Source organism: Natrix helvetica (genome assembly GCF_964273705.1).
Source record: "Natrix helvetica genome assembly, chromosome: 8".
Classification (NCBI taxonomy): Eukaryota; Metazoa; Chordata; class Lepidosauria; order Squamata; family Natricidae; genus Natrix; species Natrix helvetica.
In genome coordinates, this window is record NC_138559.1 from 8,114,505 (window position 1) to 8,138,214 (window position 23,710).

Here is a 23,710-nt window from a genome sequence, read left to right on the forward strand (position 1 = left end):
TGGTGACAGTCCTCCCAACCCTATCGCTGGCCCTGGACTGAATGGAAGGCAATGAGGGGGAGGTTTCTGCCCCTGAGTTGTTCCCAGTCACCAAGCGATCAGCCATCGTTAGAATATGAGCTCACTCAGAATAATCAGCCGAGTTGAGAAAACGAAGGTTTGTTCAACAACCGGGCTTTGCAAGGAGAGCACAGGTCAAAGAAACACGAGCCGCTGCTGCATCGAACGAATCCTCGTGCGCAATGGCGGTCAGCATCAGGCTGCCGTTAGTACCGCCCTCGGGTGATCTGACGTCATGGAGCAGGGCGCGAACTGATCGGCCACCCTTTAGTCCTTTCGCAGTGGCGCGGACCTTTAAAAAGGCTTCCAAAATGGCCGCTGTTGCAATTTTGACGAGGGCAACGGCCATCTCAAAACTCCTTTCCTCGCTGTGGCCGTGGCAGTAACTGTGAGCAGGGCAGCGATAGCGCTACTTCTAGCAAATCGCGTCTGCCAGGGAAGCCGTACTCGCCAGAACAGTGAGGCTCAGCAGCAAAGCGAATTTAAAGTGGTAGGGACTGATCTCGCTTAATCAGCAGATCTCACCCAGCGTGGCCAATGAGAGAATGGAGAACCAGCTCTTCATTGTGGCTATCGGGAGGGGATGAGGTCAACCGCTACCCGTTTTGGCAGAGTTAGTCTTCAGGGGCGCCAGAATTGCGCCAGGAAAACAAACGGCCCGGCAAGGCAGTCCATCGGAACGGAACTGCCTGCCCTCCAATTCAGTAGTCACCTAGAGTAGAGGGAAAAAACCTACAAGGGAAAATACTTACAGTTGAAAGAATTAATTTGTCTATTAATCTAGACAGAAAAATTATACGTCTCTTCAGGCTGGACTGAGTTAAAAAACCGAACTCTTCCAGTAAGAGGAGGCGTGGTCAACAATTTCATAACTCAGTCTCTAGGCGAATGGACAAAGTTAACCCATGCTTGGATTCTCCAAGCAGCGCACAGGAGAATTTGGTAGTCTTGCTATAGATACTTTGAAACCTCCTCCCAGAGGGGAGCAACAGAAACTGACCGTAAAGTGGGTGAGTAGGGTTTCTAACAATGCTTTGAGCTCTAAGCACAGAGTGCTTATAGACAATATCCTGAATAACAGGAAACAAGCTTCCTATAATCTTCTCCGCTGTCTTCACCACTCTCTGCAGGGACTTTCTATCTGGTACCAACAAAGCAAACAGGGATGCAGTTTGTTAAAATGCTCTCCATCGTGCCACTAAAATGGCCAGAACAGAAGAAGGAAGATGTGTTCTGTTCATCCGACGCAGGAAATGCAGACACTAGTTTACACACTTCAAATGATGTGTGGAGAGACCAGTTCCGATTGTTAGTTATTTGCACCCCCAGATACTTAATACTATTTACCACCTCTGCAGCTGCCTCCTTGATACTGAGTGGAGTACGACTATGCCAGCTCTTTCTAAAATCTACAATGATCTCCTTTGCTTTATTAACACTTAGAACAAGGTTACTTTTATTGCATCAGTTAACCAGAGCCTTCAGACACTTCTGTTCACAAGGATGGTCTAGATATCCACCCGCCCCAATGCAAAATGTGGATCCAGGGAAAAAGGTTTGCTGACAAAAACAATTCTATGTGGAAGACACGCCAAAGGGAAAAGGATGCATGAAGGATATCTGATTCTACATCCCTGCTTGATGGTGAAGGCACGGGGGCTGCACTCTTTTTTTAGACTCAAAGATGCCCTTCTATGATATCCTGGGGTCAGACTCCAAAAGTGGGAGGGGCCCCTGGTTGATATCCCTACTACTGATTGATTTTCAGAAATGTATCGTGTTTCCCCGAGAATAAAGACAGGCTCTTATTTTCTTTTGACCCCCGAAATAAGGGGTTGGTCTTATTTTCAGGGAGGTCTTATTATTTTTGAGGTGCAGGATGTGACAAGCGGAATCACCTCATGGCTCTTGCTGTGTTGCAATATTTTCGGGGAGGGTTTATTTTAGCGCATGCGCTCAAAAGCCCGATTGGACTTATTATCCGGAGAGGTCTTATTTTGGGGGAAAACAGGGTAAGAACTCCTGAATTATGGACAGTAATTTCCTTTCTAGTGAGGAGTCCTTCAACGTATTAGCTTAAGACTTTTTAGCTGCCCAAGGTAAAAGAGGCGGAGGTGAAGCCTACCGAACAAAAATGAAACTTAACTTCCAAACAACTCTAATTCCCATGATTATGCCCTACTTATTAAATGCCCCGCTCTATCAATATAATAATCAAAATTTCAGGCAACACTGCATTTGGACACAAGTACAACTCATTTACATTACTTCCAGCAAATGTTGCTTACCTTAATTTGCTTTGTGGGATGTTCAGGGATTTCCCTCTGCTCGCTGGGCTCCTCAATATACAGCAGAGAATTGCGGTAGAATTCCTCAATGCCAGGAGAAGAAAGCAGCAGAACCTACATCGGAGAGGAGTTGCAGAGCAGTGTGAGTGCAGCTGCAATGCCTGCAGAAAAGTCCAACAAAATCCACTACCAAAACGTCAAACAAAAGAAGATGCCGATGCCCGAAATCACAGAGAGGCAGCACAATTGACAGAAGATGATGGTGGATTTAATTATAACATTAAAAAAAAGATCATAGCTTTTGTTTTATTTGGAAAAGAGAGTAGATTGTTGGTAAGGTAGGAGCCAACAATGAATTATCTGCCTAGCTGAATTAGAATGTCCATGTTCTTACTCGGTTTTAAGGAGGTACTGAAACCGTTTCATGCAAGCCTTTTTCTTCAATGATTCTATTCTCTGATTTTGAGATTTCTTTAAAAATAGGCCTGTTTTTCAATCTGTGTTTATTTTAACACTTGTTATCTAAAAGCTGTGATTTTTCAGATAAAAGAGACAGGCGTTTAAGACGTGTGAAAAATAAACAAAAGAGAAAAACATGTCGTATAACCACCTTTACAAAATAGACAAGATTTTACTAATCCAGGAGGCTTCCATGCACACATATATTATCGGTGCTCCCAAAAAGGAATCTCACAAAATAGTTTGCAAACAACATATAAAGCGCCTACCCGTTTATTTCCTCGCTAACTATTGTACTTCGAATATTTTAAAATATTTTCTGGAGTCTAAGACGCTCTGAAAGATAAGACGCAACTAGCTTTTGGGGAAGAAAACAAGGGAGTGGGGGGAATCTGTCTCTGCCTTCCAGCAATTTGCCTCCTTGCAGCAAACAGTACAGAAGATATACACAGTTTGTGTATATTTCATTTCAGACTATACTTGTACAGATGCTGTTAAAATTAATGTGGTTTTCTGGAAGTATACATTATTCTCTGCTATTTAAAAGAAGATACAATAGCACTGGGCCTCTTCAGATCAAGCATTTATTTTAAAAAGCTTCTTCATTTTGTTGAGTTGTCCAGAACAATAATAAAGCAGTCTTTAAAAAATAAGTCTAAATTGAACATTCTATAGGCATTTATAGTTATTGACTTACCTCCTTGCAGCAAACAGCCTGATTAGCACAAGAAAAAAAAATCTGCTTCTTCCTCCCAGCAATTTGCCTCCTTGCAGCAAACAGCAAGTTTCACTTTCAATTTCAGTTTAAGCACAGGCAGATGATCAGCTGTTTCAGGCTGCAGGGATTACCATCGCCTATTGCAATGATGGCAAACCTATGGCACGCGTGCCACAAGTGGCACGCGGAGCCATTTGTCAGAGCACGCGAGGCGCTGCCTTGTCAGCTGGCCAGCGCACATGCGCGCGCTGGCCAGCTGAGTTCACCTTTTTAAAAGCCATTTTTCGCCCTCCCCAGGCTCCAGAGGCTTTATAGGAAGTCACTTCCGGTTTGCTCAGAGGGTGGTTTTAAGCGCTCCGAAGGCATCAGGGAAGCCGCCGGAGGGCCTCGGGGGGGGGGGATGCTCTTTTCGCCCTCCCCAGGCTCCTATAAAGCCTCTGGAGCCTGGGGAGGGCGAAAAAAACATGTAAAAATGGGGGGGGTTGCGCATTGTGCACGCATGCGCACTGGGGGGGGTCGCGCGTTGCATTATGGGTGCAGCACGCCCGCACACGACCCCGCTGTGCTCCCCCCACTTGTGGCACGCGAGCCAAAAAAGGTTCGCCATTGCTGGCCTATTGCAAGCCCCATTTTCTCTGTTTGCTGAAATGAGGTAAATTGCTGGGAGGCAGAGGCCAAAGGGTGGGCACCGGTGGGTGGGTGGGACTACATATCAGTGTATAAGACGCACCCAAATTTTCACCCTCTTTCCGGGGGGGGGGGTGCATCTTATACTCCAAAAAATATAGTAAAGACAAAACAGGAAGGGATTTTAAATGAATTTAAACAAATAAAATGCAAAGGAATAAACATTATAACAGGGGTCACGTTCACCCAACAAATTCGACCACAGAATAAATTTATGCAGCAGAATTGGTTGAGAAGAGTGAACAAAGCATTAATTGAAATGTGCTTCTAATTTCTGTCTAAGCAGCCCTGGAGAATTCAGCTCAGCTCATTAAAACTCTTTGCACTTCCTCTTTATCAGCTGTTGAAGAAAACAGGGTCCCCAAGTGTTCACCTTGGCACTGAATGCGGAATCTGCGTCCTCCGGCTGAGCCTCCAGCCTGGTATCCTCTCCCATCTGAGGCAACTCTTCAGCAGGACTGGCCACTTGGACACGGCTAGGGTGCTTCAGAGTCAACGGCTGGCTAAGAGGGAAGGTGTCCAACCAGCAGAGGCGGACATCGTAGAATTCCTTGGGCAGCTGGATGCTGCAGTAGCGCCTCAAGATTTCCATGGCATCACAGAAGGGGCTGGCGAGACACAGAGACCAAAACAAAGGATCCCCTTTTACAGGCTTGTCTTATTCAGAGAAGGTGGAAGGTGGAGTTTGCTCATTCATTGGAGCAATAAATCAACACACTTAAGTCAACGTTGACTAAGCTAGATGTGTTTCTTCTCCGTATCTAAACCAAACAGTTCCCCAGCATTCACCAAGCCTTTCCCCATCAACAACACCATTTCTCTCGTTTACAAGAAACCAAAGCAGACATTTGCTTTGTTACTAATGTGACCTCAGGGCCTAATAGTGAAATAATGCATTGTTCTTATCTTAACCAATGTTGAACTCTGCTGAACTTAGGTCCTCAAAAAGTTTTGATCCTGAAGATTCAGGGAGTTGCAGGCCAGCAACTCCTGTCCAACAATGGAGATATTGGAGGGGGGGGGGCAGACAGCAGAGTGCTGCGGTGGCCTAGAGGTGGAGCTCTCACCTCACAATCAGGAGGCTGAGAGTTCCATCCTAGGCAGAGGCAGATATTTCTCTTTTTGGGCACGAGAATGTATCTGCTGAACAAAACTCTGCATTGGCAACACGAAGGGCATCCGGCCATTAAACACTCTGTTAGCTCCATTCAGTTGCCCAGAGTCCACCCCACAAGGGATTATGGGGTCGTTAAATGATGGTGAGAGTGTGGGGCAGACACGCGTCCTGATATAACTCATGAAAAGCAGCAATCCCTTTCCACCCCGCCTTTCTGGCCACTCACAAGGCTCCCATTCGCTCTTACCTATTCACAGCATAGCAAGCCAACTGGACTCGGTATTGGGGTGGCTCGTGCCGAGGCTTCTTTGCCCCCCAGGGCTCATTACCCTTCTGCTTCCTCTTCTTGGAGTCAAAGTCATCCCTAAAAGGGAGAACAACTTGGTCGCATCAGCCAGAGTTACGTGCGGCACTGAAATCCTAGGGTTTTCCCAGTTTGGTTCTCGGAAAACACAACCTCGGGTACAACTCAGGAGAGAGAGAGAGAATGTGGATATGCAACTAGTTTGTTCCACGGAAAATAAGCTCTTTTCTCTGAGGAAACAAGCAATCCTACTGGAGACGTAATGACTGCACCCACACAAAAGTGTCATTTTTGGTCAGAATTTATGCTTTTTCTGGGCTTGAGATGAATGACTTTTCCGAAACTGGTTTCCTATCGCAGGAGTCTTCCATTCAGGGTTGACCCAAAGGGAGGTTTTGTTTAGTTGCCACGGCAGTTTCAAATCATATAAGAACCAAAGCCCAACTGTGTGGGCCATTCCGTGAAGTCTACCTTGGGCAGCGTTCTGGGTTAGCTGTGGCCATCTGTACAGCCCACAGGGCAGAGATGGGACTTTAACAGGCCTTCCTTGGTCTTTGGTCTCCCTATCCACCCCCTTCTTGGGACCCACTCATCTATCCTGCCTGGGGCTCTGTGTAGCAATCGTTGCCATATGGCAGGGGTGTCCAAACTTGGGAACTTTAAGACTTGTGGACTTCAACTCCCAGAATTCCCCAGCCATTCTGGGAGTTGAAGTCCACAAGTCTTAAAGTTCCCAAGTTTGGACACCCCTGCCATATGGGGACAAGAAATGTACGGAAACCCATGTGAAGCAGGGGAAAGCAGGGAGAAATCTCAAAAGTACCGTTCTGTACCGGAGGGGGGGGGGAGGCAGCCCGACCTCACTCGTGACGGGGGCTATGATGGCCGAGAGATCTGCCAGAGAAAATGGGCTCCCGGCCTCCGTTTCTGCTGCCACAGCCTCCTGCAACTCTCTGCCACTGAAAATGGAGATTGGGAAGACTGTGCAAGCTCCCTTTTCACTGGCAGAGGGTTGCAGGAGGCTGTGGCAGCCGAAAACAGAGCTTGAGAGCCAGTTTTCGCTGGCAGAAGCACCGTGGGCCACTCCTTCGCTGTTTCTAGGGCAGCCCCCGCAGACAAGATCTAAGTACCCCGCAGGTTGGACACCCCCGTTCTAGAAGGAGAAATATTCCCTCCGTGAAATAGGGAAGATTGCTAGATTTGCATGAGGAGCTTTTCTGCTCAGTGGCAAGGGGCAGCTAAGTAACAGAAAGCTGCACCCCGTGGATTGAGAGACCAGCTGGAAAGGCAAAATGTGCTCCTGAAAAAAAGGGGCAAAGAAAGGCTCCTTGGGAAAGTGGGAACTCACACTCAGTGATGCGACTGGCAAAATGCTGTGCCAACCCAAAAGGACCCCTTTGAGATTCTTACCATCTGCCTGACTCCTGCCTGCCTTTAGGACCTCTACTGGCGTATCTCCCAAGGTGGCCCAAGTGGAGCGATGGAGATGTCTGGAAGAGGCTCATTGCTGGAGAAGAAACATATTCAGCCTTATTTTCTGCTCCTCCAAGCAGAACCCATTTGCTTCTTCAACTGGGCCTTACATCATGCCAGACCCACTATCTGTTGTGGCCCACCAGCTGCCAGCGGATCTGGCAGTAGATTCGGACAGTGAGGAGGTTGGGGAGGAACATGGGCCAGTCCTGGAGTCTGGGGAAGGCTCGGATGAGAGCTCTGTGTCAGAGGCAGAAAGGGGGCCAGAGCTGTCTTGACAGTTATCAGGTGCCTTTGGAGTCGGACATCACTGAGGCAGATGAACAGCTGGAGCCTGTTCCCAGTGTGCGCATGCACAGAGTCGCCAGACGAAGGGAACAGCTAAAGAACAGGGGTCGACTTGGGAGTAAGGCCACAGGTGGACGTTGAATGGTCCCTCCCATCGGGAATAAAAGAGGAGCGAAGGGGGAGTGGAGTTTGCAGGAGACACTTAGTTCATTCCTGCATTCTTGCCAAGTATTGCGGCGTCTGAAAGATAACGGCCTGCCCACTCTCCAAGCCTGATAAAGGTTGGTCATTGTGAACTATCTGGAAAGACTGTGGGAGAGGAAAGACTTTGCTGGAGGGGAATTCACTGTAAATTAAATAAAAGGGGTTTATCGGGACGAGGACTTGGCTTCGTGCTCCTGGGGAAGCCTAGGACTATCACCGGTTCCAGGTTACATGTACCTGGGTGCATGTAACTTTATCCACCTGGTGAGGAGAAACCAGGATGACAAAATGACACACTTCCCAAAATGCTATTCAATTTCTTTTTTGCAGACAAGGCACCCAAATAACACCACAGCTAGATCCAGAAGATTTACCAGGATCACAGACTTCTCTCGTGGTCTAGAAAAGCTGTTTCCATTATTCCCTTCCATGAATCAGAATGAACAGGGAAATAACTATTTAGAAAATAAGCCACGGCTTCAAATTTCCCATCTGGCTTCTGAAAGAGTTTTGTCTCTCTAGCTTCCTCACAGTGTAACAAATCTCGGGTTCAAGGTTTTAACGTTTAACGCTCTGTCTCCAATCGGATGTCTCCACCATCCGACGATGTGTCACTAGAATAAGATGCAAGTCACACTTACGTTTCTGGGGAAAGAGAGGGGGAATCCGGTGCGGCTGGAAGAGGAGCTGGGGCTGAGCTCCCAGAATGCCTTGCTTCTGTCCCAAAGAAGCTACATGGAGCAGAGGAGTGGGGGGCTTCAGAAGAGGCTGGTGGGGGAAATTATTTTGAGAATTTGTTAGCAAATTTTTCTTACTGAAAAACTTCCAAACCGTGAGTAAACAAATGTTTCCTAAATAAAAAGATAGCAATGGACCTGCCCCAACTTAAGTCTCTAAATCAAGGGTGTCCAAACTTGGGAACTTTTAAGACTTGTGGACTTCAATTCCCAGAATTCCCCAGGGAATTCTGGGAGTTGAAGTCCACAAGTCTTAAAGTTCCCAAGTTTGGACACCCCTACTCTAAATCGAAACAACCCTTGGCTCCATTTGTTCAAAAAGATAGTTTACTAGAGATCAAGTGTATTGCAGTAGTGCAAAGCCAAAACTGGTAATCATGTGCCAAACTCCCTCAATTGTTCTTCTCCCTCCCTCGATTTCGTAACGGGTGGTCCAAGGAAGCAGTTTGGTATGCGTCCCCCTCCTCCTTCCAGCTGGGTGACCTTGAGGCAGCGCCTCAAGAAGGCACAGCCCTTACTTTCGTTTTCCCAAGCGTGAGCCACGGTGACACAGCGGTAGTACAGTACAGAAGGCTACTTCTGCTGACTGCCGGCTGCCTGCAATTTGGCACTTCAAATCTCACTAGGCTCAAGGTTGACTCAGCCTTCCATCCTTACAAGGGTGGTAAAATGAGGACCCCGATTGTTGTGGGCAAGAGGCTGACTCTGTAAACTGCTTAGAGAGGGCTGGAAAGCAACATATAAGTCTAAGTGCTATTGTAATTGTCCTTTTTTCCCCCTCCTCAGAGTTCATGCCACCCTGACACAAGCAAGCATAAGATAGCAGCTGACAGATGGGCTTATTAAATTACTCTGTCTTAGCTACGATAGCATTCCCCTCCATCTGATTTCCCTGCCGTTTTAACTATTGTGTTTCCCCGAAAATAAGACAGGGTCTTATTTTCTTTTACCCCACGAAATATGGCCTTGGGCTCATTATAAGGGGAGGGCTTATTGTTTTAGGGTTGTCAGGCAGCTGCACCCTTGGAAACTGGCTCCCGAAGAGCCGGGCACAGCCTCAGGGGAGAAGCAGCCATGACGTGACCACGCTCACGAGCAACTACCCGGCAAATCCCCTCTCCAGCCGGGCAGAGCGCCATTCACTGATCTAGGGGGTATTCCTAAGGCGCCAAGCCACGTGGCGCTCTGCCTGCCCCCCAGCTCTCGCGACTTGGCACATTAGGGATACCCGCTAGATCAATGCATGGAGCTCTGCCCGGCTGGAGAAGCAGGTTGCGCAAGCACCTATTCCGCCCCCAGCAAGCATGCCTCCCAGCTCCACCATGCCCTGGCCCAGCTCTCCCTGCAGGGCCAGGGCGCCTGCCGCCGTTGCCCTCCAAGCATAACTTCTTCTCTGGCTTCCAAACTCCAAAACTTGGCTGCCAGCCGCTCAAGGAGTGCGCTCTATGGTAGTTAGCGCTAAACAAAAGTGTGACGCCTCTTGTAACAGATTAGCACCATGACAGAAACCAAAGCCCAAATACCAAGAAGGAATCGTTTTATCCACCTGAAGAGCAAAACTGGCCGCTACCTGATTTGACAAGGTCTGGACCTTCAAGGCATTCCAGGGCACCGACTGGCTGGGGTTGTAAACAGCTTTCACCAGCACTTTCTCCCCAATCTGTGGGATCCGGCCTTTAACAACGCTGAAAGGAAGAAAACAGAGGAGGAGGAGTTCATTTCATTTCTTCGGTTGGCCCAGTCCCTGAGAAACCTCACTGTAACCACTTCATAAGAAACTGCTTAGACTTCAGTATTGATTCGCCTCCTCCAACTGGCACCAGTCCTCTGATTTCAGGCCAAGTTCCTTCCATCAACTACTCTCCCATTGACCTTTTCACTGGAGGTGTATTAGGTGTGCTTCCTTCAGAAACACACACACAAGAAAGTGGGGAAAATCACATTTCAACACTCTAAAGCAGGGGTAGTCCACCTTTTTATACCGACCGCCCACTTTTGTATCTCTGTTAGTAGTACAATTTTCAAACCGCCCCACGGTTCCACAGTAATGGTGATTTATAAAGTAGGGAAGTAACTTTACTTTATAAAATTTAAAACGCAAAGTTACAGCAAACCCCTACCGCCCACCATGAAAGCTGAAATGCCCACTAGTGGGCGGTAGGGACCAGGTTCACTACCACTGCTCTAAAGCTTTGCAAGTAGAAGCCGGCATAGGAAAAGCTTAGCTGGAAACCGTTTTTTCTTAGAATACTTGCATTTTTCTAGCAGGATGCATCACAATCTGTAGTACAACAGATTACACCCAATTCCAACAGCTACAAGCAGCCAGGCGTGGGTGATCCTCAGACCTTGGAAGCAGCCCCTTTACTGCTCTTCCAAGACTTATGTAAGTTTGAAGAGTGGCACAGTTACACAGTCCACGAGCAGCCATTTGCTGCCCACTTCTGTCCCTGATGCTGCTCAGCAACCCTCTACTCACCTTAACTGGAAAAAAACTTCATCATCCACCACGCCAAAATAATCATGAAGACTGGTGACAATGCCAGTAAAAACACGCTGCTTCTCTCCTCCCTAAAAGCAGAGAAAATCGCTGTCATTAAATGACTCTCACCTGATCATTACTACCCTGTCCGAGGTCAACCAGGACACTCATGAATGCTGCAGATGTTGGCTTTGTAGGAGCCTAGTTCACTTTCTTTATCGTCCTTTGGAACTCTGAACCAGCCAGCGGGCTATTTGAGGTGGAGACGACCTCAAGCCCTTACCCACTTCCTATTTAATTAATGATCTCTACTTAATGCACTCTACATCGGCTATTTAACACTGGCTTTAAAAGCCATGGGCAATTAAATGCTAAGTCACTACTTAAATGTACAACTGTTCCTTTTAGGGTTAAATAACCCAACTTTTAACCTCCTTTTCCTGTCACACTTGAAGCATTTTATGCAGGTTAAGCACACACATGCACCTTCTGCAACAATGTGCATGAAGACCTGCACAACGAGTCTTGTGAAAGCCTTGGGAGAGAAATAAGGCACAGGAAATGAAGAGTACAGGCCATATATTTGTGGCGTTTCACCTTTGCCGTTGCTGCAGCTTCTCCCTATTAGCTAAAAATCCTCCTGCATCATCTATGGCTCCCCTTTTATCAAAGCCAGAAGGCGTTAAAGCCACGTGCCTGAGATATCAGAAGAGCTATGGAGATTTCCAGGGTTTTTTTTACCTCACCTTCTGGCTGAGATTCAGCCTAGGAGAGAATGGGAATTGCTGTCTTGTTTCCAAAATATAACATTTTTGGCAGAATATCAGAAGTAACCAGAAGTCACCTTGTAACTTGAACAGTTCACAAAATCCTTTTGTTGAGGTAAAATCCCCAAATTGTCCCATATCAAGAGATGGAAAGAATATCAGAATCTCAGCACCTGCCAACTAAGAAACCCATTAAGAGAAAGCCAATTAATTCTCTACCTGAAGATGACGTGTTGCTTGAATGATATCTGCTGAAATAGGAGGATTTAACAGACCTGGGGCAGGTCCCAGTAGAGAGGCTGGCTGTGTTCCTAGAGAAAAGGACGGGTGTCAACATCATTGGAATCCAGTGGAAATAAAGTATTAAGAGGTAATGGGTACGTTTTATTTACCAATAAATCATACTCTGTAACCATTCTAGCCACTACAGCTTCAGTCTTGTTATATTTCTTTCCCAGTGAAGTAACAGAAGCCTGAATACAGAGATCAGCTAACATAACTTTCAAATATTTCATTATTAGATTTGACCACAGATCCAACCCTATGTAGTAATCCCTGCCCCCACACTGGTAGTTGCAGCCACATGAAAGGACTCCATGCTTATGTACATACAGGTTGTTTTTTTGTTTTTCTTCCCTTTTTATATACTTACATATTCCTTTATAACTGCTAACTAGAAGTTAGCAACATATACTAATCTACACACTGCGGTTGCTATAGTTCTATAAAGATCTATATTACATTTTCACATCTCATCATACATTAACGTTACATATTCTTTAACTATCCTTATGATTGTCTATTATCGATTTCATTGATCATCTTTCTGGCTCTTTGGCTTTGAAACGGAGATGAGCACTGCCCCCTAAAGTCTGCAACAACTAGCACATATGTGCGAGGGGAACCTTTACCTTTACATTAATCTCTTAATCACAGTTCAAAACAATTGCTGGAGTTATGTTTTGTTCCTTCAATATGAGAAATTTACACCACTAAAACAGACCTAAAGCTTCCAAAAGTCTAATCCAAACCTCAAGGAAGTAGAACAGAAATTCCCATTTCACCCACGTTGCCCAGTTCTGGCCTCCGCTAAAAAGCCACCCAAAGGTTCCTCCCCCTCCTTTACTGACTGCAAAGGAAAGGAGAGAGGAAAGGAAAAGAGAAAGGAAAGGAGAAAAGAAAGGAAAGGAGAAGAGAAAGGAAAGGAAAGGAGAAAGGAAAGGAAAGGAGAAAGGAAAGGAGAAATAAAGGAAAGGAGAGGAGAAAGGAAAGGAGAAAAGAAAGGAAAAGAGAAAGGAAAGGAGAGGAAAAAGGAAAGGAGAGGAGAAAGGAAAGGAAAGGAGAAAGGAAAGGAGAGGAGAAAGGAAAGGAGAAAAGAAAGGAAAAGAGAAAGGAAAGGAGAGGAAAAAGGAAAAGAAAGGCGAAAGGAAAGGAAAGGAGAAAGGAAAGGAAAGGAGAAAGGAAAGGAGAAATAAAGGAAAGGAGAGGAGAAAGGAAAGGAGAAAAGAAAGGAAAAGAGAAAGGAAAGGAGAGGAAAAAGGAAAGGAGAGGAGAAAGGAAAGGAAAGGAGAAAGGCGAAAGGAAAGGAAAGGAGAAAAGAAAGGAAAGGAGAAAAGAAAGGAGAAACGAAAGGAGAAACGAAAGGAAAGAAGAGGAAAAAGGAAAAGAAAGGCGAAAGGAAAGGAAAGGAGAAAAGAAAGGAAAGGAGAAAGGAAAAGAAAGGCGAAAGGAAAGGAAAGGAGAAAAGAAAGAAGAGGAGAAAAGAAAGGAGAGGAGAGGAGAAAGGAAAGGAAAGGAGAAAGGAAAGGAGAAAGGAAAGGAGAAAAGAAAGGAAAGCAGAAGAGAAAGGAAAGGAGAGAAGAAAGGAAAGGAAAGGAGAAAAGAAAGGAAAGGAAAGGAGAAAGGAAAGGAAAGAAGAAAAGAAAGGAAAGGAGAAGAGAAAGGAAAGGAAAGGAGAAAGGAAAGGAGAAATAAAGGAAAGGAGAGGAGAAAAGAAAGGAAAGGAGAAAAGAAAGGAGAAACGAAAGGAAAGAAGAGGAAAAAGGAAAAGAAAGGCGAAAGGAAAGGAAAGGAGAAAAGAAAGGAAAGGAGAAAAGAAAGAAGAAAGGAAAGGAAAGAAGAAAGGAAAGGAAAGGGGAGGAAAAGGGAGAGGAGAAAGGAAAGGAGAAAAGAAAGAAGAGGAGAAATGGAAAGGAGAAGTGAAAGGAAAGGAGAAAGGAAAGGAGAAAGGAAAGGAGAAAAGAAAGAAGAGGAGAGGAGAAAGGAAAAGAGAAAAGAAAGGAAAGGAGAAAGGAAAGGAGAAAAGAAAGAAGAGGAGAAAAGAAAGGAGAGGAGAGGAGAAAGGAAAGAAGAGGAAAAAGGAAAAGAAAGGAGAAAGGAAAGGAAAGGAGAAAAGAAAGGAAAGGAGAAAAGAAAGGAAAGGCGAAAGGAAAGGAAAGGAAAAAGCACCAAACCTTCTTTTCAAACAAGGGCCACTTCCAGGGTTTTGCCTGGCCCTTTGCCCAGAGGACCCTGCAGGGCAGCTGAAGAAGGGCTCCAGGGGGCAAGGAAGCCCCCTTGCTCAGAGGTCCCTCAAGGGGGCCTGCAAAAGCCCCCCAGCCTCCCTCCCGTCCCTCCCCCGACCTTCCCCCCTTATCCGCATCCTTTTCCTGGACCCAAAATCCCCTCCAGGCTCCTCGAGGTTGCCTCATCCGCGGCTGACCAAAGGAACCAAATGCGAAGAAATAGATCTCCTTCGGGGGGACCCACCTGAGAACGACCCCCGGGGGGCTCCCTGGAGGCTGCTGGGCCGCAGAGGCTTCTGGCGCTTGAACTGGGCCATCTTCGGAGGCCGCGGGAGGGAGACCTGGGGGTTGAAGGGCCTGGTCAGAAAGGGACACAAACGCCCCGCAGGAAAAGACCCAAAGGAGGAGGAGGAGGGGATGGGCCCGTCTTGATGCCCTCGGGGTACCCCACACACGCACAGCCACCTGCACGGGGGCGGCCAGGGAGCCCTTCCTGCTTCCCCAGAGGCCACTTCGGGGGACCCAGGCGGGCCAGGCGGCCGCAGGGAAGGAGAAGCCGGGCGAGCAGGGAGGGAGGGAGAGCGACGTGTCTTCCAACCGCCCCGCCTGGCAGTCTGACCTGCACTGCGGGGTCGTCGTGACCCTCCCGCCTCACACGCACGCACAGAGCGCGGGGGGGGGCTGCGGGGGCGCCTGCGAGGCTTCCACGGGGCCGGGAGGCGAAGGCGGCCAACGGGCGCTGAGAGGAGCCGAGAGGAGGATTCCTAGCGCGCCCCTCCCCGCCCGGCTCGAGACACAGGCCGCGGGGGGGGGGAAGGAGGAGGACCCACCTGAAGCGGCGGGGAGGGCGCCCGGCTGCGACCCCGGGGACAAAGGAACCCGGATGTGCGCCTGAGCGGAAACGCCTCCTTCCGCCTCCCCCCCAACAGGCGTTGGAGCGACCGGAAGGGCTCTCTTGCCCGGAGTGAAGCGCCACCAGGAAGCGAATGGGAAAGATCAGAGGGAGGCGAGACTCGGTCCTCCCAGAGGGGAAAGAGCGTCGCTTCTCGAAGATGGACCCTTTCGTGCGGGCGGGAGGGAGGATGGCCCTCCAGATGTGTCTGGGTTACACATCCCAGCATCCTGGGCTGCTGCGGGCGGGAAGGATGGGGAGACTCCCCGCAGGCTGCCTGAAGCCCCTGGCAGTGACACAGCGCCTCCCAGAATTCCCATCCCCTGGGCGCCTCGCTAGGGATTCTGGGAGGTGTGGTCCGACACATCTGGGCGCACCTGCCAGCAAGAGGAAGGGGCCCGCTAGATATGATTGAGGGGCAAAAATAGCATCCAGCATCATGAAATACTGTAGGATTTGGTGTTTTTTGAGTTTTGAAACTCTGCATGGACAAAATCCTTGTTTGTTTGTTTTAGTTTGGCAAACATGTAGGAGATAGCCAGTGGTGGGTTCCAGATCCCGTTGTAACAGGTACGGTGCAATGGGACCCAGCCTCTACAACACGAATGCGTGCAGCGCGCATGTACGTTTGCAGCGCGCGCATGCATACTTACCATCTGCGATGCTCTGCACCGCCTCCACAACGCTCCAGCTGTTTGGCAGAGCATTGCGCAGGTGCCGTACATTCCGCATGCGTGGAAGCCCTGAAGAGCTCAAATATAGGTAAGGACGATGGGCGGGCAGTTGGGCCCTCCGGAGCACCGCTCCCAGCAGGCCCCGATACACCTGTACCAGGACGTACCAGTCATAACCCACCACTGGAGATAGCAGGTCTAAGTATAAACATGGCCATGAACACAGGAAATGGGGACAAATAAATGGGGACAATAGGCCTGGGAGGGTAGGCACGCTGGTGCGCTTATGCATGCCCCCTTACGGACCTCTTAGGAAAGGCGTGAGGTCCATGCTAGACAGTTTAAGATGACAGTTGGGGGCTTTGAGGATGTAACCAATGGAGTCGGGTTGAGCATTCCAGCAGTTTACTTTGAGTTTGTATCGTTTGCCGGTGTATAATTGAGGTTGAAGCTGAAGTAATCGTTGACAGGTAGGATGTAGCAGACAATTTTGTGTACTATGCTTAGGTCAGACCATAGGTTGGCCAAGCCCAAAATTTCAAGCCTGGTGGTAAAAGGGATTCTATTGTGAGGAGAGGAGTGGAGGACCCTTTTCGTGAAATACCTCTGGACTCACTCGATTGTATTAATTATATATTAAGGAATTGTGGAATAAATCACAAGCTCCCAGCTTTGGAAATAATGAGAGCTGACCGATTCCAAAGGGCTACCATCAGCCCACTTAATTTTGTTTAAAAGGGTGTGTTTTGCCATCCGGTGGCAAGTTAAAGAACTATTGTGAGCCTCTTTCTTTTCCAGCCCTAAGTTTGTACATTTGTAGGCGTCCTCTTATTTTGCTCACTTCTTCACATCTTCTCAGCGTGCAGTTCGGACTGATCAGACACAAGCGGATTGTTTTGATGGTTTAATGTAGGAATCACTAAGCCGCAATAAATTAAGAGCTGCCAGGCATCTACGTTAGCCACACAGATCATTTAGACTTTTTATATTCTGTGCTGTATTCATTGGCCTGATCTTGTTTTTTTGTCAAAGTGGGGAGTTCAGCTGGCTGTTCAGAGATGGGCCGCTTACACCCTTGCAATCTTTTCTCCCAGGCTTCCTAGATCAAGTAGAATTCTTGAAATCAATACTGACGCCAATACTTCCTCTCAGAAACTCCTATCTTCCATTATTAGAGGGAGAATAGAAATGAATGGACTCCCTTTTCCATTTCACAAGGCATGTTTTAAATCACGCTCTCTTGGCTTGGGCAGCATCAGAATACAAAGACTATTTTAAATCCCTGGGTTTTTAAAATCAGAGTTGCAACCCAGCTTCATTTGGAATACAATTCTCTACATTTAAGCAGCACATTCTCTTTCTTTGCAGCAGGAGATGTGCAGCCTGAAGGGAGCGCATCAGACACTTTCCCAGCTATACAAAATATCACCACCCACCCACCAGCAAAGCCTAAATTCTTTCCATCTTGAATTCGTTGATCTATTGCTCACTCCTAAAACTCCCATGGATGCATCCGCTATTGCCTGTTCTCCCTTCTAAATCCCAAGTGGAAACATCGCAATTTCAATCAGAAACAGGATCATGTTCTAAAGTTTCGGGGCTCTGGATTTCCCTAAAGACCTCCTACTTTATCAGGCTATCGTAAGAGAGTTGCTGCCCAATATCCCTTCTGTCCTTGATGCTTGCCTTAATTAGATGGATGGCCCCACCCAAGCAACTATTTAATTGTGGATGAGAATGCTGATCTTCTTGGCACCAAGGAGCTCAGCATTTTCCTTTCCAACATTTAAGCCATGGTAAATTAAGTTTTCAGGTTGGCCAGGAGGATCTATCATACACTGGAGTGTGGTCAATCTCCTTCAGCACTAGCCACAAATGACTGGGGATTATGGGCATTGGAATCCGATGTATCTGGGCAGCATCAGTTTGTGAGAAGTGAAATCACCTTTCTAAACTTAACGCAATTGAAAACATTGATAGAAGCCTCCTAGCTGTTGCAACTGAAAGTCAGCTGCTCCCAAACTCAACTGCTCATATCTTCTGGGAAACAGGGTGGGAGGTTAGATGGATCCCTGGTATGATCCAACAGGTCTCTGCTTGACTCGTGACATGCTACTTCTCTACTGCAAAGGACTCCATATATCTCCAGAAACAGTTTTTCAACCACGCTTCCTTCCGTGCGGCATGAAATGATACAGCCCTGGAAAGCTTTGGTATCATGTTCCACTCAATTTAGATTTTCAAACAAATTATCTCTACTCTCAGGATTCAGGTTTTTAAAAGATAGCAAAACATTTTATTTTTCGTAAATAAAATACAATAAATACAATTAGAATAATACAATATAAAATTAGAATATAATAAATGCAATTATAATAATACAATAAATTGATAAAGTTTACACCCCAGTTGTTTTTGTTATGCATAGTTTCAGACTGTACTGTCATAGAGACTAACCTGATCTTGAACCTAACAACGGCAGCAAGATTGTTGGTGGCGCAATACTGGAAGAAGGAAGAGTTGCCTACTATCCAAGAATGGACGTTAAAAGTAGTGAACTTAGCAGAGATGGCCAAAATTTCAGCGTATTTGAAAGATCATTCGGATGAGAAGTACAAGCTGGACTGGACAAGATGGATTGACTATATTCAAAACAAATACCGGACTAAAAAATTTCACTTAGCTTATAAATGAAGGCATAAAGAACATTACAATTTATTCAAAGTTAGTTTAATAAAGGGGGAGTTAAAGCGTAAGAATAGTAACATGTTAAAATTAGTTAGCTTATGTTAGCATATGGTTGTTAAATGTTTATACCCTGTATTTTGCTCTGGGAGGCCGGGGGAAGGGAAGGGTAAGGAGAGTGATAACTGTAAAATTTATTAAAAATTTTAATAAAAAATAAAAAATTAATAAAATTATAATACAATAAATAAAATTAGAATAATATAATAAATAACATTATAATAATATAGTAAATACAATTAGAATAATATAATAAATACAATTATTAATACAATGAATACAACTACAATAATGCTATAAATACAATGAATATAAACTCGCATATATAATAATTTGTTAAAAATGCTAAAAAAAATACTGTACAATTTAAATTTAAAAATACAATTTCATCTTGAAGTTATACAGCTACATGCACCAAATGGGAAGAGAAAGGGAGGGGCAGAGAGATAAAAACAAGAGAACATTAGATTTAATGTAATTTATTTTATTTAAACAGTTTAACTTTAAAAAGCCTTGAACAATTAAACAAACTAAACAAGATTCTGCAAAGCAGGGATTTCCCAATGGACATGTGGGAACAGAAGATGGTTCTGTTTGCACCATTTTTTCCGCCCTGCAAACTATTGCTTTTAGGGACTTTGAAGTGATCAAAAGCTTTCTTTAACGGTTGCAGCAGATGCAGCCTTCCATTGTTGCGTCAAATAAATACCCCTTTCAAATATGCTGCAATAATCAGCAAGTTCTGAACGTTTTTTGTGGTGCCTTCAAGTCAGTGTTGACCCCTGGCAACTGCCCTGAAGTTTCTTTGGGGAAGATTTTTTCAAAGTGGTTTGCCATTACTCCTTCCTAAGATTGAGGGGGAGCGACTGGCCCAATGCCATCCAGCTGGCTCTCTTCCTAAGGCAGGGAACAAACCTCATGGGCTCCTAGTTTCCAGCTTGACGCTAGAAGCTCTGCACCAAACTAAAATCTCTATTTTTAATTGCATAAGGTCACCTGCGAAGAGTAACGACCTCAAATCCTTTGGACAATTCATGCTGGAAAACCCATCAAAATGCTTACAGAATAAAGAGAGGGTCAAAAGGACTTCTTGTTCCCATGTTATGAAACAACCACCAAAACCCCTCCTTTGCAGCTGGCCGGTTGTTTGCTTTTGATCCTGTCAAGGCCAAGGAGAGCAAGCAAACCCAAAAGGTAAGAAACAAGGCCGTGTAGCTTTTCAGAAGTTGATTAGGTGGTTTTACTTCGTAAACAAGCTATGCCAAATCAGCTCCCATATCTGAGATCCTTGGTCCTCCTTTCACGACTGGAAGGAGGACCAAGGAAGGTGGGAGCATCAGCAGGGATAATTGTTGAACAATTTGACCTCAAACTGAAATCAGCTTGCCTGCTTTTTAAATAGACTTCTAAGAGAGTTGTATTTCTTTTCCTTAATTAGCGCTTTGGATGGTATATTTTCATCTCGCTTTGCAAAGCTGCTTCCTGCACTTTTACAGTCCAAAACTCCTTTTTTTGAATCTTATCATTGGTGCTGGCTCTTAGTAAAATACAAACTCATCTTTAGAAAGAGGAAAAACAGATGTGAAGTAGAACCAAAAGATACAAAACTGCATCATACAAGATCTGTTTTTCAGAGCATTGCAGGTAAGCAAACAAGCTCTGCTCTTCGCATGTTGCAATATTTTTTTCCTGCTACAACACATAGAGCCATGCATTAGATTGTCTGGAAAGATGGTTCCTATTGTGTTAATTCCTATTATACCTGAACGGAATCCAGTAGTTTATAGAGCTAAAAAGGTCTCTTATTAATCTCACATCTATCACAAACAGCAGCAGACCCCACATTCTGTCGGTGGTCAGTATCCAAGGCTCAGCACTTGATAGAGGGGGGCAGTCCTATATCTGAATAATCGCAGCATCATTTCCTTACTTACCAACTGTGCCTGCTTTGGGATGTGGTGTTACTACTGGGGTGACTTGGACGACTTTAGAGATCTCCTTCTCCTTTTCACGAACAGCCCCTTCAATCTTCCCCAGAGGGAGCAGTTGTTCTGGAAGAGAGAGACCCACACAGTGAGAGGAAGCAGCCAAAAGGAAATGAAGGCTGGGACACAATGCTTCCCTTCCTCCCAAGGACTCGTATCTCAGAGCAGCCTCCTCCTCCTCCAACTTGGTGAGCTTCAGAGGGGGTCTGACTTTGAGTCCCAGAATTCCAAGCCTGTTAACTGGGAATACCGAGACTTGCAGTCACAACCCCACAAAGGAAACCAGCAATATCCTTAACTGAAAGTCAAGCAGGAACAGGAAGCACTTGGCCCAACACAACACAGATGGTATATTTCAGACATTATCTCTCTGCCTGTTGGAACCAACAGCTACTTCTCCAGTCCTTCTTTGGGATTGTCATAAAGTGGGAACAAAGTGTATGAAACAACACACGGCCTTCCTATCAATCAAAACTCTTTAAACGCTATATTTACATTAAAACATCTGTACAAATTTGCTGTATCAGATCAAAGTTCTTTTCTTGTGGTGGACCTGTGGAGAAGCTAAGTTAAAGATATGGTTGGAAAAGATGATAAAACAACGCATTGCGTTAAAGCCAGAAATATTTTTGTTGGGGGTATTACCTGAAACTTAAAATTAAGAGAATACACAATCATTCAGATATTAACCGCAGCTAGAATTGTATTTGCACAATATTGGAAAAGTGAAGAGATTCCTACTGAAGAGAAGGTGATTAGGAAAATATTGGCATGTGCAGAAATGAGGAGTTAATTAAGGAGAAAGAACGGTCTCATTATTATACAATATGGGAGGTGTTTTACCAATGCTTAGAGAACAAAAAAGGAAATTGGAAATAAAAGAAGAATAGAAAATGTATTAAGACAGAGATAAGAATAAAATGACAATTGTTAGCATGAATATGATGAAAACAACTGTAATCTATGTTATTATTGTAGATATATTAGAAGATATCTCAGAAGATACATTAAGAAGGAAATGAAAAGATTTATAAGCTTTTAGTGTATAATTTGTTATAATTTATGGAATAGAGTTGCATAGAAATCTGAGCCCAGACAGCAAACTGCTTAAGGAAAGATGGAATATACCTATTTTCAAATTGAAAAATAAAAAAACTTTTATAAAAAAAAAAGGAGAGACCCAAGTTCCTTTCTAGGGGTAATTCACCAGCCACAAGCAACATCTCTGGGCCTCCTTCAGTCCAAAAGTAACACCCACCCACCCAACTCCAGCGCTTGGATCTGCTTTATGCTATAATCCTCATCATATCTCTTCCCACTGATCACAATAGTTGCAGCAAATACAGGAAGTCCTCGACTTATGTCCACAATTGAGCCCAAAATTTCAGTTGTTATGGGAGAAATGTGTTAAGGGAGTCCCTCCCCCCATTTTATGACCTTCCTTGCCACAGTCCCCTGCAGTTATTGCATTAAGGGGGTCTGGCTTCCCCATTGACTTTGCTTGTCAGAAGGTTGCAAAAGGGGATCGTATGACTTCGGGACACTGCAACTGTCATAACTATGAGTCAGTTGCCAAGCTTTGGAATTTTGATCCCGGGACCGTGGGGATGCTGCAATGGTCATTAGGGTGGAGATTGGTCATAAGTCACTTTTTTCACAGCTGTTGTAGGCGACCCCTGTGAAAGGGTCGTTCGACCCCCAAAGGGGCCGTGACCAACACGTTGAGAACCACTGCTCTAAATGAACTAAGTCAAGGACTAGCTGTATAAGTTAGTCCAACTTTCCGTATTTTTCGGAGTATAAGACGCACCGTTTTTCCTCAAAAAAGAGGCTGAAAATCTGGGTGCACCTTATACGTAGAACACAGCATTTTTTGCCTCCAAAAGCCCCCCCCCCCCTTCACCCAAATGGCTGTGCATAGCCTTATGGAAGCTTTCAGAGAGCTCCTGGGGGTTGGGGAGGGCAGAAATGAGCAAAACATGGGCCGTTTATTCCCACCCCCGTCCCCAGCAGCACTCTATAAGCCTCCATAAGGCTATGCATGCAATTTGTTTGACAAAAATGGGCCCGTTTTCAAAAAAAGCGGGCCGTTTTTTGCTCATTCCCCCCCCCCTGCTCCCCAGGAGCACTCTGCAAGCCCCCCCCTCCCCCAAAAGGCTATTCATGCCTTTTTTAAAAAAAGGGGCCGTTTTCACAAAAAACAGGCCGTTTTGGGGAGGTTTGCAGATTGCAAAAACTTTTTTTTCCCTTTTGGAATACTCTTTAACTGATTGATGAGAATTAGATTGATCAAGTGCTGTGCCAGCAGAAACACCTACCTATTTGCTGTATTTCTCTCTATATCCCTTTCTCTACCTACCTACTCACTCTCTCTCCCTACCTATCTGCTGTATTTCTCTCTATATATATATATATTTCTCTCTCTCTATCCCTCTCCCTACCTGCCTACAAACTCACTCTCCCTCCCTCCTTCCCTATTGTATTTCTCTACCTCTCTGTCTCTCTATTTCTCTCTATCCCTTTCTCTACCTACCTACCTACCTACTCTCTCTCCCTACCTATCTACTATATTTCTCTCTCTCTCTATTTCTCTCTCTATCCCTCTACCTACCAACCTACCTATTCTCTCTCTCTCTCCCTTCCTATCTACTGTATTTCTCTCTCTCTCTCTCTCCCTCCCTCTATCTACCTACCTACTTTTTTTTAATTTACCTCTTCAAAACTTTGGGGTGTCTTATACTCCGAGAAATATGGTATTTGGACAGGACCCCAGTTGTACAGCTATGGGTTTGCCATTCTCACGGTAGAGAAGTCAAACAGCAGCGGTTGAACAAGCATAGATCACCGCATAGACTGTTCACCGTAAACCAACATTCTTCCCATGTCTGACTTAAGGAATATTGTATGAACCAATATCTTCCTCTTACGACATCACAACGTGTCTCTCTCTCTCTGTTTCCAGACGGAGTTCTGATCTACCCCCAGTCTCGGTACTGGCAGCCTCCCAACTTCTAGCTCACCTTACGTTTCCTGATCGATGGCCCCGTCTGATAACTGGTATTGTATTCCTCTATTATGGCCCTTAAAGAGGAAGTGTCAGTCTTCATCCCTGCAAAGAAGAAAGAGCTTGCAGAAATCCACTTTTTTAAAGCACAAGAGAAATCACCTTGATTACAAAATCCAGGCTATTGGTAAAGCTACCCAATTCTAGGGAAACATGAGTGGGACCGATTGGATGTCTTCTACATGACAATCAAAGCCAAGAAATGGGGGGGGGGGCTATGGTGAGCACAGGGGGACCACCAGGTACTCACTCCAAATACGGC

The 23,710-nt window shown here is 45.6% G+C and overlaps 3 protein-coding genes across 4 annotated transcripts in view; 1 reads left to right on the forward strand and 2 right to left on the reverse strand.

Moving 5' to 3' along the window:
* Positions 1-1,862, forward strand: part of BIN3 (bridging integrator 3) — a 177,000-nt gene extending 175,138 nt beyond the window's left edge. The window contains exon 10 of the transcript XR_014176026.1: positions 1,851-1,862. The gene's annotated coding sequence lies outside the window, so the exon portion shown is untranslated. The remainder of the gene's footprint in view (positions 1-1,850) is intronic.
* The window catches only part of LOC309396024 (cell cycle and apoptosis regulator protein 2-like), a 39,726-nt gene extending 25,152 nt beyond the window's left edge, over positions 1-14,574 (reverse strand). The window contains exons 1-10 of one of the 2 annotated variants that reach the window (XM_081960740.1): positions 14,552-14,574; positions 14,333-14,423; positions 11,804-11,895; positions 10,815-10,906; positions 9,906-10,020; positions 8,240-8,366; positions 7,044-7,140; positions 5,577-5,693; positions 4,586-4,820; positions 2,349-2,462 (exon numbers count right to left, since the gene is read on the reverse strand). In XM_081960740.1, the coding sequence (XP_081816866.1) occupies positions 2,349-2,462; positions 4,586-4,820; positions 5,577-5,693; positions 7,044-7,140; positions 8,240-8,366; positions 9,906-10,020; positions 10,815-10,906; positions 11,804-11,895; positions 14,333-14,405 (1,062 nt within the window). In that variant the 5' untranslated portion in view covers positions 14,406-14,423; positions 14,552-14,574. Of the gene's footprint in view, positions 1-2,348; positions 2,463-4,585; positions 4,821-5,576; positions 5,694-7,043; positions 7,141-8,239; positions 8,367-9,905; positions 10,021-10,814; positions 10,907-11,803; positions 11,896-14,332; positions 14,430-14,551 lie in introns of those variants that run through there. The other variant, XM_081960739.1, reaches the window with a different exon arrangement.
* A 3,347-nt stretch (positions 14,575-17,921) lies between these two features.
* LOC309396045 (uncharacterized protein C8orf58 homolog) overlaps positions 17,922-23,710 on the reverse strand; it is a 110,839-nt gene continuing 105,050 nt past the window's right edge. Inside the window, exons 8-10 of the mRNA XM_081960785.1 lie at positions 23,405-23,493; positions 20,334-20,450; positions 17,922-18,804 (exon numbers count right to left, since the gene is read on the reverse strand). Coding sequence (XP_081816911.1) covers positions 20,364-20,450; positions 23,405-23,493 — 176 coding nt within the window. The 3' untranslated portion in view covers positions 17,922-18,804; positions 20,334-20,363. The remainder of the gene's footprint in view (positions 18,805-20,333; positions 20,451-23,404; positions 23,494-23,710) is intronic.